This window comes from Lycium barbarum, chromosome 11 (assembly GCF_019175385.1).
Source record: "Lycium barbarum isolate Lr01 chromosome 11, ASM1917538v2, whole genome shotgun sequence".
Classification (NCBI taxonomy): Eukaryota; Viridiplantae; Streptophyta; class Magnoliopsida; order Solanales; family Solanaceae; genus Lycium; species Lycium barbarum.
In genome coordinates, this window is record NC_083347.1 from 4638409 (window position 1) to 4655663 (window position 17255).

At 32.1% G+C, this 17255-nt stretch overlaps 2 protein-coding genes across 2 annotated transcripts; both read right to left on the reverse strand.

Annotated features, from left to right (window-relative positions):
- LOC132620358 (probable histone H2A.2) lies at positions 1-1816 on the reverse strand. The gene is made up of 2 exons (XM_060335024.1): positions 1165-1816; positions 1-547 (listed from the first exon to the last, which is right to left on the reverse strand). Exons 1-2 carry the CDS (start codon positions 1351-1353, stop codon positions 335-337), a joined length of 402 nt encoding a protein of 133 aa, XP_060191007.1. The 5' UTR covers positions 1354-1816; the 3' UTR covers positions 1-334.
- Positions 1817-4757: 2941 nt separating this feature from the next.
- Positions 4758-6737, reverse strand: LOC132620359 (probable histone H2A.3). The gene is made up of 2 exons (XM_060335025.1): positions 6273-6737; positions 4758-5236 (listed from the first exon to the last, which is right to left on the reverse strand). Exons 1-2 carry the CDS (start codon positions 6459-6461, stop codon positions 5024-5026), a joined length of 402 nt encoding a protein of 133 aa, XP_060191008.1. The 5' UTR covers positions 6462-6737; the 3' UTR covers positions 4758-5023.
- Between the last annotated feature and the right edge of the window lie 10518 nt (positions 6738-17255).

The following is a 17255-nucleotide window of genomic DNA, read 5'->3' on the forward strand; positions in this document are numbered from 1 at the left end:
TTTGTATAAGAACAACTTCAATTAATATGCTTAAAGAAAACAGGAACAACATTCCAAAGTTCTATATAAAGACCAGCTTCATAGGCTAAACTTTTCATGAATAAAGGGTTCTATCAATACAAGGAGACACTAAACTGGACAGAACTAGAAAAAGGAAAATGGTGTTTGTTTCACTGGTTCACTGATTTGTATTCACACTAAACATAGACTCTTAACAACTAAAACAACTAGGGAAAAGAACATTAAGGGTTTGAGGGTTGTTGACACTACTAAATTTCATAACCTAATTTAACTAAACTAATAAAACCAAACAACCTAACCCCAGATCATCCATTTAATCCTCATCAGCAGCGGGTTTCGAGGAGCTACGAGCCTTTTTTGGAAGCAAAAGGTCGTGAATGTTGGGCATAACACCACCATTAGCAATCGTAACATCGCCAAACAACTTGCTCAGCTCTTCATCGTTCCTCACAGCCAACTGAATATGCCTTGGCACAATCCTAGTCTTCTTGTTATCTGTAGCGGCATTTCCAGCCAATTCAAGTACCTATACACACAAAAAGGGATTTTTACAAAACATAACCAAGGAAAAACTGGGATATATATTACACTTACACAACCATAATTTCAATTTACATTCACATAACCAAGGAAAAACTGGGACAAACCAGGTAATTAAGGAATAATAGGGCCAAACCTGGTAATTAAGGAAAAACAAGAGTAAACCGTGTAATTAAGGAAAAACTGGGGAAAATCGGGTAACTATTTTCGCCCAAAAAAAATCACGTAAAATCAAATTATATGTAAAATACAGTAATCACAAACCCTAGAAACCCTAAAAAAAATAGACAACAAAAGTGAGATTTTTTTAGCAAAAAAAAAAAAAGGAAAAAAAAAGAGAGATTAAGGGAAAACTAGGCTAAACCGGGTAATAATTTTTTCCCACTAACAAAAATTAAATCAAATTTTATGTAAAATTCAGAAATCAAAAGTGAGATTTTTTTAGAAAAACAAAAGAGATTAAGGAAAAACTGGGCTAAACCAGGTAAATATTTTTTTCACAAAAAAAAAATGATCACGTAAAATTGAGTAATCACACAAACCCTAGAAATCCTAAAAAAATTGAGACATCAAACAAAAGAGAAGGGAAGTTACAAAATTGACCTCAGCAGCAAGGTATTCAAGAACAGCAGCAAGGTAAACTGGAGCTCCGGCTCCGACCCGTTTGGCGTATTTACCCGCTTTGATAAAACGGGCGATACGACCAACAGGGAATTGAAGACCCGCTTTGCTACTACGTGATTGAGACTTCTTAGCCGCACCTGATCCTAACGTTTTTCCTCTACCTGCCATTGTTTTTTTTTTTTTTTACAAGTTTTTGGTTTGTGATTGAATGAAATGAAGTGAAGTAGTAGAGTTGAATTGAGTTGCTTTGTATGTGAGTGTGAAGTGGTTGGGTTTTTGGTGTTTTATAGACTGGAGGGATTGAAGTGTGGACCAATGAGAAGTATGACAAGGATTGAGGTTGTGTGACGTTGGATGAAAGAGTGAATCAATGGTGGGTATAAAAGATGCTGATTCATGTAACCTCTTCAAGGATTATGACTTACTTATGAGTTTTGGACTTGTCCAGGAAAGGAACAAAAGTTGTTGGGGGGGAACTCAATTTGGCAAATTTACTCCTGATCTTCTTTTTACCTTCTAATTGAGTCACAATTTTATTGCCACTTAAGAAATAAGAACCCCTAGTTTTTCCTACTATAACATTATTGCTATTAGAAAAAAGAGAACTAGAGAAAGTTTTCTATTTCTTTCAAGTTTCAAAATAAAATGTTCTTTTGGGGAAAAAATATATACTTTATATAAACACTTGCTAAATTGAAGAACAAAAAAAGAAGAAATTGGTTTAACTACTAAACCTAAGTGATAAAACTTCTTATGTAGAGATAAAACCAGAGACATATGCAACAGTGGTTTTTTTTCCTGGGTTAATTGCTTTGAGAAAAAACAGTTTAAGGTCTTTGCAGCATACTCTCTTTAAGGCATATCTTTAAGTTTATGTATTATATTTTCAATCTTATGCGTATAAATTTAAGAGAAATGCTGGAGTTGATAGTCTATCACGTTTGATGCATAATATAGCAGATTCTTTATATGTCACAACATCACAACTGGGCAGGACTATAATTTAAGGATTCTTCAAGCAAACACAAGATTATGCAAAGCCTCCACAAACAACTTTACTTTCCCCTTCTTCCCTCCAAAAGGTAACTTTCAAATGTTTATTTAAGTTTCGTGAATCTACATGACAAACTCCTAACTTCCCAGTTCATACAAAAGCCACTTCAGATAAATTTCCAGGAATAACGTTTGTCAAATGCTGTAGTAGATTAAACCAGGACATAAAGAAACAATTATATCACACATAATGGAGTTGCACATGTCAAGAAAGAGAAAAATTCATAGGTTCAACAACTAATTGGGGTAAAAAGAATCTAAAATACGAAAGACCTAAAGAGAAGAAGAATTCAAACAATAAAGCTCCTCATCAATACATCCTTCCCTTAAGTCCTCCGGAAAAGGTAAAGTTCATAATGGTAACTGAAAGTCTTAAGAAAAAGGAATGCTAAAAGGAAGAGCAGAACTTGATACACAAGATAATTACGAGTGAAGATTGAGAAGGGTTTCCTGAAAAGGGAGAAGAGAAGTTCCTCAGATGTGGAAGGCCGAACCCTGCTACAAATCCACTTAAAAGCTCAACTAAGATTAGGAGGGAACAGGGAGAGATTATCATTAAATCATATGAATCTAAACTCTCAAGAAAAAATTCATTAACCTCTAAATTTTGCTCATTCCAACTGCTATCTCATGTAAGTGGATAAACCTATCTGACTTCTCATATCAAATTCATATGTTACCTAAATTTGGTTTTTCACTGAAGATTCATAAACAGTATCAACGCCTTTCATGATGATCGACTCCAAAAGCACTGTCTTTATATGCAGGTAGAGAGATTTGCTCCCATACACCAACCCCAACAAGGAGAGAAGAGGTTATCTGAAACTAAAAGAATAAATAGGTAAATATATATGTGATTGCCTAACCATGATTACCTAAAGCTAAAGAACGGTCGCTAGACCAGACTGATATAACAAATGCACGTGCCTAATAAAGCATGTTAAGAACGGATGCATTTAAGCATGAGCAAAGATGGAAAATCGAATCTGATCATTTAAAAATAGTATGACTTTCGAAAAACTACAGTGAACATCTTGGTCAACCTCCTCATGCACGTCACTATGTGACAAAACATTATCAGGCGCCACATCACGAAACAAACTCATTAAGTCCGAACAAGGTTGAAGACAATCAGCTTATGGTAGCAGAAGTACATATATTTAACACAATCACCACAATTCATTCAACTAACTAATGTATAATATGGAACGACAAATACATTGAGGTTTCCACTTCCCGTCAGCAAAAAGTTGGTGTTAATCAGTATTCAGGATTCCCAACATAGGATCAAACTACAGCCCTAAAGATATAGTAAACAAATACAGTACTAAGAAAAGACAAAAAGCTACAACAAGCCAAAAATGAACACTAGGAAGGAACTAACGAAGAAACTAAAACAAGTATACACATAAGGAGATGAACATTTCAGAAATGAAATAATTCTAAGCCACGTAAATATCAGATATCATTAACCTTGAAGGAATGAAATGATTCTAATAAGGCATATACACCATTACCTGTCACGTGTTCAGCTGGCATGACATCTCACATCGTTTCCTAATCAAGAAATGATGTCCATTGTTTCAATCATCAGGTATTAGATTTGTGTATATTGATGAGAAATATGATTAAAAAAATAGATCTTTCATATTTCGCCTTTCAAGTATTACACAAGACAACAGCAAATCACCCAACTCAATTACAAGTATAAGAATACACAAACCTAATGTAGACATGGATAACTATTTTATTCTAGGCTAGATAGATGACAATCATTACACATTTCCCTTGAAGAAAATTCATACCATTTTTGTTCTACCCCAAACAGCTGAAAGGTATACCGGTTGTCTTTGATTGCTTCAGGATACAAACCAACTATAACTTGCATAAACTCAAAAAACTTATTCATCTGTTGTTTAGATCCATCAAATGATTTTTTTCTCAGCATCTTATTCAATCAGTCTGACCTCAATTGACACACCAATGAGAAACAGGGAAGCTGCAGGTGCTTAGGAAAAGTGTATCAAAACAACCATTAACAAAACATTTGGCTCACCCAAAAATCAAGAGCAAATAATTTCAAATCCATGTTAATATGCTTAAAAGGAAATAGGAACAACAATCAAAGTTTGTATATGAAGGACAACTTCATTGCTACGTTATCCAAAGTATCATAACAAAACATTCTCACACAAAACTCTATGAGCAAAATCAGAAAAGATTGATGCAAATAATTTCATATCCAATTAAATATGCTTAAACAAAACAGGAAACAATCAAAGTTAGTATATGAAGAACAACTTCAATTAATATGCTTAAACAAAACAGGAACAACAATCAAAGTTCATATATGAAGAACAGCTTCAATTAATATGCTTAAAGGAAACAGGAACATCAAAGTTCGCATATGAAGAACAACTTCAATTAATATACTTAAAGGAAACAGGAACAACAATCAAAGTTCATATACGAACAGCTTCAATTAATATGCTTAAAGAAAACAGGAACAACAATCCGAATTTCTATATAAAGACCAACTTCATTGGTTAAACTTCTCCTTAATAAAGGGTTCTATCAATACAAGGAGACACTAAACTGGACATAACTGGAAAAATAAAAACAGTGTTTGTTTCATTGGTTCACTGATTTGTATTCTCAATAAACATGGACTTTTTAACAACTAATAAAAACTAAGGGAAATAACAGTGATGTCGACACTACTTAATTGCATAACCTAATTTAACTAAACTAATAAAGCCAAACAATCTAACGCAAGATCGTCCATTTAATCCTCATCAGCAACTAGTTTCGAGGAGCTACCAGCCTTCTTTGGATGCAAAAGGCTGTGAATGTTTGGCATAACACCACCATTAGCAATCGTAACATCACCAAGCAACTGGCTCAGTTCCTCATCGTTCCTCACAGCCAATTGAATATGCCTCGGAACAACCCTAGTCTTCTTGTTATCCCTAGCCGCATTTCCAGCAAATTCAAGTACCTATACATGAAAAAAAGGATTTTTACAAAAAAAATAGTCAAGGAAAAACTAGGATATATAATGCATCTACACAACCTTAATTTCTGTTCACATTCACATAACCAAAGAAAAACGGGGCTAAACCTGGTAATTAAGGAAAAACGGGAGGGGAATCGGGTAAATATTCTTTCTCCACTATACATATAGTAATTTTCCTCCAAAAAAAAATCAGATAAAATCAGATGCTATGTAGTAAAATTCAGTAATCACAACCCTAAAAGGCCAAAAAAACTAAGATTTAAAAAAAATTAAGGAAAAAATGAGCTAAACGGGTAAATATTCTTTCCCAGTATACATAAAACATAATTTTCCCCAAAAACAATCAGATGCTATGTAGTAAAATTCGGTAATCACAAACCCTAGAAGCCCTAAAAGCTGAGATTTTTTTTATTAATAAAATAAAAATTAAGGAAAACTGAACTAAAGCGGATATACATTTTTTCCAAAAAAAAAAAAATGTAAAATCAAATGTTATGCATAATTCAGTAATCACAAACCCTAGAAGCCCTAAAACCTAATATATTTTTTGTCCGAAAAAAAAAAGACCTAGGAACAACTGGGCTAAACCGGGTAATTATTTTTCCCCCAAAAAAAATGACGTAAAATCATATGGTTATGTAAAATTGAGTAATCACAAACCCTAGAAACCCTAAATAAATTGATACATCAAAAGTGGGATTTGTTTTAGGAAAAAAAAAAAGATTAAGGAAAAATAGGGCTAAATCGGGGTAAATATTTTTTCCACAAATAAAAAAAAATCACGAGAAAATCAGATGCTATGCAAAATTCAACAATCACAAACTCTAGAAGCCCTAAAACATGATATTTTCAATTTAAAAAAAAATAAGGAAAAACAGGGCTAAACCGAGTAAATATGTTTTCTCCAAAAAAAAAATCAGGTAAATCAAAAGGTATGTAAAATTGAGTAATCACAAACCCTAGAAACCCTAAAAAAAATTGAGATCAAACAAAAGAGAAGGGAAGTTACGAAATTGACCTCAACAGCAAAGTATTCAAGAACAGCAGCAAGGTAAATCGGAGCTCCAGCTCCGACCCGTTGAGCATATTTACCCGCTTTCAGAAAACGGGTGATACGATTAACAGGGAATTGAAGACCCGCTTTGCTACTACGTGATTGAGATTTCTTAGCCGCATCTGAACCTAAGGTTTTTCCTCTACCTGCCATTACTTGTTTTTTCACTGAAAAACAACAAGTTTTTGTTTTTTTAATTTGTGATTGAATGAAATAAAGTAAAGTAGAAGAATTGAATTGAATTGTTTTGTATGTGAGTGTGTAGGGTGGTTGGGTTTTGGTGTTTTATAGCGTACAAGGGATTTAAGAGCGACAAATGAGAGAGGATGACAAGGATCAAGATTGTGCGTCATTTTGTTAATTTGTGATTGAATGAAATAAAGTAAAGTAGAAGAATTGAATTGAATTGAATTTTTTTTGTATGTGAGTGTGTAGGGTGGTTGGGTTTTGGTATTTTATAGCGTACAGGGGATTTAAGAGCGGCCAATGAGAGAGGATGACAAGGATCGAGATTGTGCGTCGTTGGATGAAAGAGTGAATCAACGGTGGATATAAAGATGCGGACTCATGTAACCGCTTCAAGGATTATGACTTAGAGCCCGTTTGAATTGGCTTATGAGTTGGTCAAATCCGCTTATAAGCCATTTTTAACTTATTTAAGTGTTTGGAAAAAATAGAAAATAACTTAAATTAAGTTAAAAAGTGCTTAAAATAAGCCAAAACCAAGAAGTTGAGTAACCCCAATTTTTTTTTTTTTTTGGCTTAACAACCATTTTGGTTTTGACCAACAATTTTACTCTTTTATCCCTTATATTTTCTGTTAGTTCCAACACTATTCTTACTTCTAAAAATCCTTTAAGCACTTTTATTCAAACACGTAACTGTTTATTTATAAAATAAGTTTCAGCACTTAAAAGTACTTTAAGCACTTATGCTTAAAAGATACTTTTTTCCAGCTAATCCAAACGGGCTCTTACTTATGAGTTTTGGACTTGTCCACGAAAGGAACAAAAGTTGTTGGGGGAACTCAATTTGGCAAATTTACTCTTAATCTTTTATTTTACCTTCTAATTGAGTCATAAGTTTATTGCCACTTGAGAAATAAGCACCCCTAATTTTTCCTACTATAACGTTATTTCTATTAGAAATAAGAGAACTAGAGAAACGTTTCCTTTTCTTTCAAGTTTCAAAAATAAAATGTTGTTTGGGGGGGAACGTATACCTTTTATAAACGCTTGCTAAATTGAAGAACAAAAAAAAAAAAAAAAGAAGTAAAACATAGTTGTCGAAGTAGTTCTAACACGAGACGGACTGTTATAGTGAAATTGATAAACACATTGCTCTTAAGAAGTAGTATTAATGCATCTCGGTTTGAGTCTGAGTGGTGGCTTGCATAAAGTCTGTCATAGTAATGCAACCGTGAAAATATACATAGATTATATAGTTCTTTTCTATTATGTTTGTATTTTCCTTAAAAAAAATGAGTCTAACTTCACTTCACACTTCAATTTTTTGATCATTTAATTTTTCTTTCTTGGGTGAAACGGGGAATATCTCAATCAAGGGAGATGATGGGGTTGTTTTCAGTTGTTGTTCTTCTCCAAAGGCAGATTCATGTGTTGCTCACCCATCATGCCAATGGAAACACCACTTTTGTCTGACTTGCATGAGATAAGCATGTTGGTAGTGTATTCTAGGGGCAAAAGGAGGATTATTTAAGCGGGCTCAAAGGATGATGAGGATGGAATGATAATTATGACACTCTAGCTTTAGTGATAAAGAAGGACACATGAACCTTTGTACGCCATATACTTTTTAAAAATATATTCTGTCGTTTTGGTGACAACAGTGGGATTGTTAGAGCCAAAGATAAAAAGTAGCTAGGGTTGCACCCTCGGCAAAATTGGTACAAAGTTGAGCCAAAAGACCGTTTCAAGATAAATTCATGAGAATGTGGTATCTTGACTCGTGTTTGACAATATGCAAATAAATATGCTAGGTTAATATGTCTTAGTCTGTAACTCAGTTTTTAGTATACATAAATGTGTTACCAGTTCATGCATTACGTATAATTTTAAAGCAAATACAAACCATAGATTTTAGGTTTGTGCTCAATTGCAAATTAAGAGAGATAATATAGCTTGTTTGGTCAAGCTTCTAAAATCAGTTTTTATTGAAAAATATTTTTTTCAAAAGTGTTTTTCAAAAAAATACTTGGCAAAAAGCAATATGTGTTGGCCAATTAATTTAAAAAGCACTTTTGAGCAACAATTAATATTTAACCAAGCTTTTAAAAAGTACTTCTAAATATATTTTTATCAAAAAAGCTTTTGAGCAAAAACTATTTTTTAGCTTCTAAAAATAGTCTATGCTGCTCCCCAGAAGCCCTTATTTGGTAACATAGATTTGGAGAACAAAAATGTAGTCATTCTTTTATAAATTTCATTTTAAATGAAACCCGTTACAAAAGTTCACGTTTGAGAAAATACATCGAAACCCCCTGAAGTAGGACTTTTTTCAAAAAGACACTTAAACTTTGCAGAGATCTATTGCCGCCCTAAAACACTTTGAACTGATGTTATTACCTCTTTTTTTTTAGCCACCTGGTATAGAGAGTGCATACACTTTCCTAAAGAGAGTGAGGAACCCAAAAACCCACTGTAATTTTATTTTTACAATGTATTTTCTATTTTTCTTGTTATTTTAACTTTTTTTTTCTTCATAAACCATCTCCACGGGATCACCCGCCACTTTCTACGCCACCATTTCTGCCAGAACTCCGACCAGCTTCAACTTTTTCTTCAACTTCAAAATCTCATTAAAAAAAATGTCCTCACATTTCGAACAATTATGCAAAACCTGAAAACCCGTCCTTTCTTCCTCATCTCCAATCTACTGGTTTGTATTGTTCGCTACACCCAAACTCATTCTTCCATTTCTTTTCTTCTTTGATGTCTAGTCCCTCTTATCTTCTTTTCTTTTGCAATAGTGAAGGTGGTTGCTGCTGACATTGAACCCAAAGATGCAAATACTCTTGTCTGGTTTCCTCCCGCAGTCCTCCTTAACCCCCCCCCCCCCCCCCATAAACTCATCTAAATATTTGGTTGGAGGATATGCTTATTGATTTTGAATTTCTGTTTTAATCAGGAAGTTGTGGGGTGGTGGTGGTGGGAGGGGGGGGGGGGGGGAGGAGGGTGTAGAATGAAGAAGAAGAAAGAAAGAATATAGGGGATGGCTAGCTGAAGAAGAAGAAAATGGGGTTGGGGGTCAAAAATTAGAAAGAGAAAAAGAAATAGTATAAACAAAAACAAAAAATGAAAGAAAATGTAATTTTAATTAAAAAACACGTTTCAAACGGGTATTAGTGCGTGGTTAACACCTACTTCTTAAAAATTGGGATTGGACGAAAAAGGAGGTAATAACGTTAGTTCAAAGTTGTTTAAGATGGTAATGGGACTCCTGTTTAAGTGTTTTTTTGAAAAAAAAGATCATACTTTAGGAGGTAACGAAGTATTTTCTCGCTCAAAGTGGTGCATGAATAACAAGATGAAACATGCCGGTGATTAGCCACATTGGAAAATGACGAAAGCATAATTTTCATTCTATGCTACTAGTTCTATTAAATGTGAAGTTTAATGTTGTGTAATTCTGGAAATAATTTTGTTTATAATTGAATATAATTTTTGAGGTTAATTGTAAATTTTAATGACTTAACTAAAGTTCACAGATGAAACAATCAATTTCAGACAGATATGGAACGTGTTGTGCTGCTTTACTTTTTTTATCAGTCATCCTACAACATTGGCAAAGAGTAGATGCCTAGCTATTTTAGAAGAGAAATTAACTAGGTTCCTATTTGCATTTATAATACTACTATCTTAATATGAAAAGGAGATTTTAGAACTTGTTACCATGCAATCATGATCCGATTACAGAATATTTCATTCTTGGATTTATAGAAAAACTTTCATTTATATCAATATTTTGGGTTACAATGTCTTCGGGATATATCATCTGAACAAGGTTATGCAAATTTCATACACCTCCCAGACTATACGTTGCAGAGAAATATAAGCAAATAAAAGTGATATTGCTCTAATTTTATTCAGACTTGTTTACAAGATGGTTTCATCATGATACTAAAGTTCGTATATAGGGGGGAAAATTCATAGTTTAAATTTTTTGTATTAATAGAGTATATTTTTTACATCATCAGGCTAAGTTTAGTTGTAACAATAGGAAACTATTTATAGTAAACTTAATACCATAATCTATAATGCATAGCGAACAATATGTTATGACCAGTTAAATTAACGACAGTATAAAATTTCTTAGCACACCATTGTACTATATATTTTGGAATTGTGTGGACTGCTAAAATATTTACGTACACTTTGTGTATAGCCTCTAGTTAGGATTAATTTATTACTACTCTGTCAAGTCTTATATCTAGTTTATGTATGTCCCCAACTACTTCTTCTCAAGTCCCTCAACGTCTCTTTGTCTGAAGTCAAACGTTCAAATCAAGGTTAAGAGGTAGAAAAGGAAAAGACAAGCATTAGCATGACGGCTATGGATAGTTGTTGTCATTCATTTCATGCCCTTGGTACCCTTATTCAATATGTATTTGATCTCGTTCCAGCTCTTTTTTACTGTAGGACTTGGTTTTATTATTCTGGGAGAAATGGACAATAACTACTTTAGAACCCACTGATCAACTTTAGCCACAATTTCAAAACTAATTAAAATTTAGTTACTTTGTAACGCGGTAAACAAGATGATGTACTTAGAAAGATGATTGTGTAGTCCACACTTGTACATGCTGTTATTTTTCAATTTCATTCAAAAAGATGACTAAACTTTATATACTGGCCAACCCACACAACTGTTACTATTGTTCTTATATTTTCAAGCCCAACACTAAAATCTTCTATATTGGACTGCGCATCAATATCTCAAATAGAAAACGGGCTCACGCAGGAAATTTTGATGAATATACCAGCCTTATACAGTGTACGTCTCCTATTTTTTCGGATGACATGAAAATTCAAAATCTTTCACCCAATACCTTTTTCATAAACATAGAATATTACGTGTACATTTTTTCTTTCTTTTGATTTTTCTTGACATCAAATATGGAAGCAGTTTAATTTCATCTCAAGAAGAAGAGTAGCTGATAATGTCATTATCATTCAGGAATTTAATAATTCTATAAGAAAAAAAAAACAAGAAAACACAATTAAAATATTTCTTGCCAACGCCAACAAAAGTATTATTATTATTATATCTTTAATACCAATTATCATTGAAAGTTTTAATCTTAACTCTGGGCTGAAATTATTTTTAAAAAACCAAAAAGTACGTCTTTTCACAAAATCACCCGAAGTCCTTCAAAGCCAAAAAAAAATTCAAATTACACTAGTGTTAAACGTGCTACCAATGTTGGTAAATAACTAGGTGTTTCCATATTAATCATCACCCCAAAAGTTAAGACTATCAATATATCACTTATAGAATGATAATTATCAATGACGTTGGAAACTAATTTCCTCAATTTATCAGTTGTTACTCTCGGATTGAGTCGCAATGACTAATAGTCTGTTTGGCCAAGCTTTTAAAATTAGCTTATTTTAAAAAGTATTTTTTTAAAAAAGTATTTTTCAAAAAAGTACTTTTGGTGAAAAATAATTTGTGTTTGGCCAATTAATTTTAAAAACACTTTTGAGCAACAATTAGTGTTTGGCCAAGCTTTTAAAAAGTGTTTTTATGTGTATTTTTCTCAAAAGTACTTTTTAAAAAAGTGTTTTTGGGCAAAAGCTATTTTTTTAAGCTTCTGAAAAACTGCTTCTGCTACTCCCCAGAAGCACTTATTTTCTTCCAAAAGCTTGGCCAAACACTTCACTTTTTTTCAAATAAGCATTTATTGAAAAAATAAATACTTTTGAGAGAAAAATAAGCTTGGCCAAACAGGCAATAACTCACTATTGTATCATGAAAAGTTACTAGTCAATCGATCATTACTCTATAATATTGACTAAATTAGTACTAGTACAAGCAAGAATTGGAATACTTTTAAAAAAAAATTTAAAATAAATTTAAAATTTAGTATTCAATCAGATACTTGCGTGTTAAATGTGAAAGCGTATGTATTTAGGATCATTATTATTGAGCTGTCACTACTTTCTTTTTACGGAAAAGGGCCAAAATTACCTCTGAATTTTGAAAAATAGTTCATCCATACCCTTCGTTATACTTTAGGGTCAATTATACCCTTACAGTTATACTATGGGGTCAATTATACCCTTATGTCTAACGGCTGCCATGTGGCATCATCTCAGCCCTTCAAAATTATTTTATCCTCAAATAATTTTTTACCCACTAAAATAACTCAAAACGACCCGAATTTTTTTTTTCAGCAAAAATAATACGGAATTATTTTTATATTTTTTCTGGAAAAATAATTCCGTATTATTTTTGCTGGAAAAAAAAATTCGGGTCATTTTGAATTATTTTAGTGGGTAAAAAATTATTTGAGGATAAAATAATTTTGAAGGGCTGAGATGATGCCACGTGGCAGCCGTTAGACATAAGGGTATAATTGACCCCATAGTATAACTGTAAGGGTATAATTGACCCTAAAGTATAACGAAGGGTATGAATGAACTATTTTTCAAAGTTCAGGAGTAATTTTAACCCTTTTCCGTTCTTTTTATTGCAAACAAGGGACCTAGATGAAAAGTTTGCATAGAAAATGGGGTTTAAATGTAATGATAAGCTCTTCTTTTAATTTCAAGCTTTTTCTACATTTGTCTTTGGAATTCGAAGCTAATTATTGCTTTCCCACATCCCGCAATTTAATGGCTGCTGGAGAAGTAATAACCAAAGGAAATTTATATGTATAGCCTAAAGAGAAAGCACTCGAAACTTTTTTAACCCAAAAAATAACTTTTGAAATCAAACTAACCCTTTAAATAAAAAAAAACAAACTAGGCTTCACGCACAGATTCTGTGTGTGAAAGAGGGAGGGTACTTCTTTTTTTTCTTTTTTTTAAGCTATCAAAATCACGTTTTTTCTCATACTTTAGGCAAAGATTAGTCATGTTTCAAAACCCCGAAATATCAATAAATTATATAGAACTTAATATATTTTTTTGCGTATAATAACGTCGGCTCATTACATCAAGTATACCTAAACGTTTGGATCGTCGTTTTAGGGGTTATAGAGTGCCCCGAATTAAGTTTTGTTTGGTTGGAAACTTCTCATCTTTAGATCTAAATGTCATATTTTATAGGGTTTTGATTTAAGTGTTTTGCAATAAAAATATTATATTCAAAATAATTCATCTAATACGAGAGGTTCAATCAAGGTATAATATATCTCATTCAATGCTCCCACCAAGGTTTGATCCTATGTTGTTGGCATAAAAAAGAAGTAAGTAAAAAAGAAAGGCTAAACCACCAAGCCAAATTGGTGAAAGCAACAAAGTAGACACTTTTTATTTTTTATAATGTTCACTAATGCTATCTAACTCGATTTCATAAATTGAATTTCGAACCTCGAAATTGACATTCAAAACATCATTACCACGGGATTAGCATCTCGAAATAGACTTTTTATCATTAGATTTTTACTAAAGAAGAATGAATTTTTTGCAAAAATTTGGGGCAAAATTCAAATTTAATGGGATAACGGGCGTTTTTTGAAAAATAGGCTCGGCCAAACCCCCTTGCGGCGGTTTGTCCGCATAGATCTCGAAAAAATACCCCAGATCAAAAAATAAATTGCGTAAATCGGACATCCGAGCGCAAAGTTATGACCATTTAAAGTTTCGACAATTTACAACTAGTTTTCTACTTATGCTCCCGTCCTTATTTTTTATTTACGTGAGTGAGAGGCATATGTATATTTGATGTAATGAGCCGATATTATTGTACGCTAAAAAAAAATATTAAGCTCTATATAAAATATTTATATTCCGACGTTTTGAAACGTGACTAATTTTCGGTCAAAGTACGAAAAAAAACTTAAAGATAACAAGTTTTTAAACTTACTTCGAGACACTTTACAACCCCTAAAACGACAATCCAAACATATATGTATACTTGATGTAATGAGCCGACATTATTTTACGCTAAAAAAAATATGAAGTTCTATATAAAATATTTATATTCCAGTATTTTGAAACGTGACTAATCTTCCGTCAAAGTACAGAAAAAAGCTTAATTTTGAGTTTGATTTCCAAAAAAAAAAAAAAGATGACAAGTTTTCAAGCAAAGAAAACTTCCTTCGGGACACTTTACAACCCCTAAAATGACGATCCAAACATTTAGGTATACTTGATGTAATGAGCCGACGTTATTGTACGCAAAAAAATATATTAAGTTCTATATAAAATATTGATATTTCGAGGTTTTGAAACATGACTAATCTTTGCCCAAAGTATGGAAAAAATGTGATTTTGATAGCTCAAAAAAAAAAAAAAAAAAAAACCTACCCTCTTTCACGCACAGAATCTGTGCGTGAAAGGACCAAACTCAAAAAGTTACAGTTTGATTCTTTCACGCACGGATTCTGTGCGTGAAGCCTAATTTGATTCTTTTTTTTTAAAGGGTTAGTTTGATTCAAAAAAAAAAAAAAAAAATTGGGTTAAAAAAGTTTCGGGCTCAAAGAGAAAAGGTACATCATTCTATAGTATACTGACATTAATCTCCCCAGATTTGTGCTTAGGAATGTACAATAATAGAGCAGAAAAGAGGAAAAAATCAAGTATTCCGTCCATAAATCACTAGTCCATTTTTTCTTTTAAGCTTCCCTTAAGTAATTATAAATATAAGTGGATTTTGCTACATTAATCTTATCTCTCTCTGATAAATTACACTCTACTCAATATTTGTAATTATATAAACTAATTAATGTTAATGACTAAGTAGGAAAAATTAAATTAATTCTATCTTGATTTTACAAAATTGACAAGTATTTTAAGACACATATTTGATAATGTGGACAACTAATATGAGACGGAGGGATTAGAAAACAAGAGTGTGAATTTACGCCTAGGCTAAATCAATTTTCTTATTAAATCAAGAGGCATAAGTATTAAGGTATCAATTATTTCTGTGAACTAAATTTAGCATAAATAGTTATTCTTTTTTTTAAAAAAAAAAAAACCCCCCATATCCGTAGCAAACACAAGAAATCTAGATCGGCTCATACAATAGATATAATAGCATATTTGCATTATAAGACTTCATCATATATTGCGTTTACTGTGTCTGTTATAATAGTTCTCTTCGTATGCGCTTGAATCTGACAATATGAGCAAGCTCAGACAAGCGAAATTTCATATCGTCATCAATTATATATTCGGACATTTAAATTTAATACCACTACATATCATAAAAACGTAAACGATAAAACGAGCACATCAAAGTGGGTACATCCATAGCCATCGCCATCGATACCGATCTTTCATGATGGGTTCATATTATGTAAAATAAAATTATACATAAAAAAACAAAGCCGAAGCTAGTTAGTGAGCCAAATATATATATATATATATATATGACCTAAAAATAGCTTACCACATATCTAAAATATTACTCCAATTTCATATCTCCAATTTAATTTCTGCTTCCAATTTAATTTTTGCTTTTAATTTTTGCTTCTAGTGATATTACTCCAACGCAAATTTACGTGCCAAAATGAAGAAAAAAAAAAGAGGCAAATTTTGAGGGTCGCATATGCATTAAGCCAAAAAAAATTATGGAATGGGCAGTTAATGATATAAGTAGCAGTTGACAATTGCTATCTATAAAATTGCATTTCAAAAACTGCAAGTTATTTGTATGTATCTTTCGAGAAATGTAACCCATAAATCACGCTTGATATTTGATATCGCTACTTTTTAAACGTGTGATCGAAAATAAACTTTACATACTTGTAATTACGAATCATCTCTTTAATGTTGAAAATAAGAAATTTAAATTAAATTATTTATAAATATCCATATATTACTAGTCCACTTTTTCTTTTACGTATCCCTTAAGAAATTATAAATATTAGTGTATTTGTCTACATTAATCTTATCTCTCTCTGATAAATTGCACTCTACTCAATATTTGTAATTTTATAAACTAATTAATGTTAATGACTGAATAGGAAAAATTAAATTAATTCTATCTTGATTTGACAAAATTGATAAGTATTTTGAGACATATATTTGGTAATGTGGACAACTAGTATGAGATGGAAGGATTAGAAAACAAGAGTGTGAATTTACGCCTAGGCTAAATCAATTTTCTTATTAAATCAAGAGGCATAAGTATTAAGGTATCAATTATTTCTGTGAACTAAAATTAGCAAAATAGTTATTCTTTTTTTAAAAAAAATATATATTCAACCCAATATCCGTAGCAAGCACAAGAAATCTAGATCGGTTCATACAATTGATATAATAGCATATTTGCATTATAAGACTTCATCATATATTGCGTTTACCGTGCCTGCTATAATAGTTTTCTTCGTATGCACTTGAATCTGACAATATGAGCAAGCTCAGACAAGCGAAATTTCATATCGTCATCAATTATTTATTTGGACATTTAAACTTAATACCACTACATATCATAAAAACGTAAACGATACAACAAGCACATCAAAGTGGGTACGTCCATAGCCATCGATACCGATCTTTCGTGATGAGTTCATATTATGTAAAATAAAATTATACATCATGTCTATATTCTATTATCTCATATCCATAAAAAACAAAGCCGAAGCTAGCTAGTGAGCCAAATATATATATATATATATGTGTGTGACCTAAAAATATTACTCCAACTTCATTTCTCCAATTTAATTTCTGCCTCTAATAAAAATTAGATTTAGGGGGTTCGATAGATGCACTTGAGATGAGTTCAGGGGTTTAATAGGAACAACGCGTATTT

Bases quoted from the DNA above. Each gene is read 5' to 3' on its own strand.
- LOC132620358 (XM_060335024.1), bottom strand. From the start codon at position 1,353: ATGGCAGGTAGAGGAAAAACGTTAGGATCAGGTGCGGCTAAGAAGTCT. The intron at 548-1,164 runs GTCAATTTTGTA...TTGTGTGTATAG, and splicing joins TTGAATACCTTGCTGCTGAG to GTACTTGAATTGGCTGGAAA.
- LOC132620359 (XM_060335025.1), bottom strand. From the start codon at position 6,461: ATGGCAGGTAGAGGAAAAACCTTAGGTTCAGATGCGGCTAAGAAATCT. The intron at 5,237-6,272 runs GTCAATTTCGTA...TTTCATGTATAG, and splicing joins TTGAATACTTTGCTGTTGAG to GTACTTGAATTTGCTGGAAA.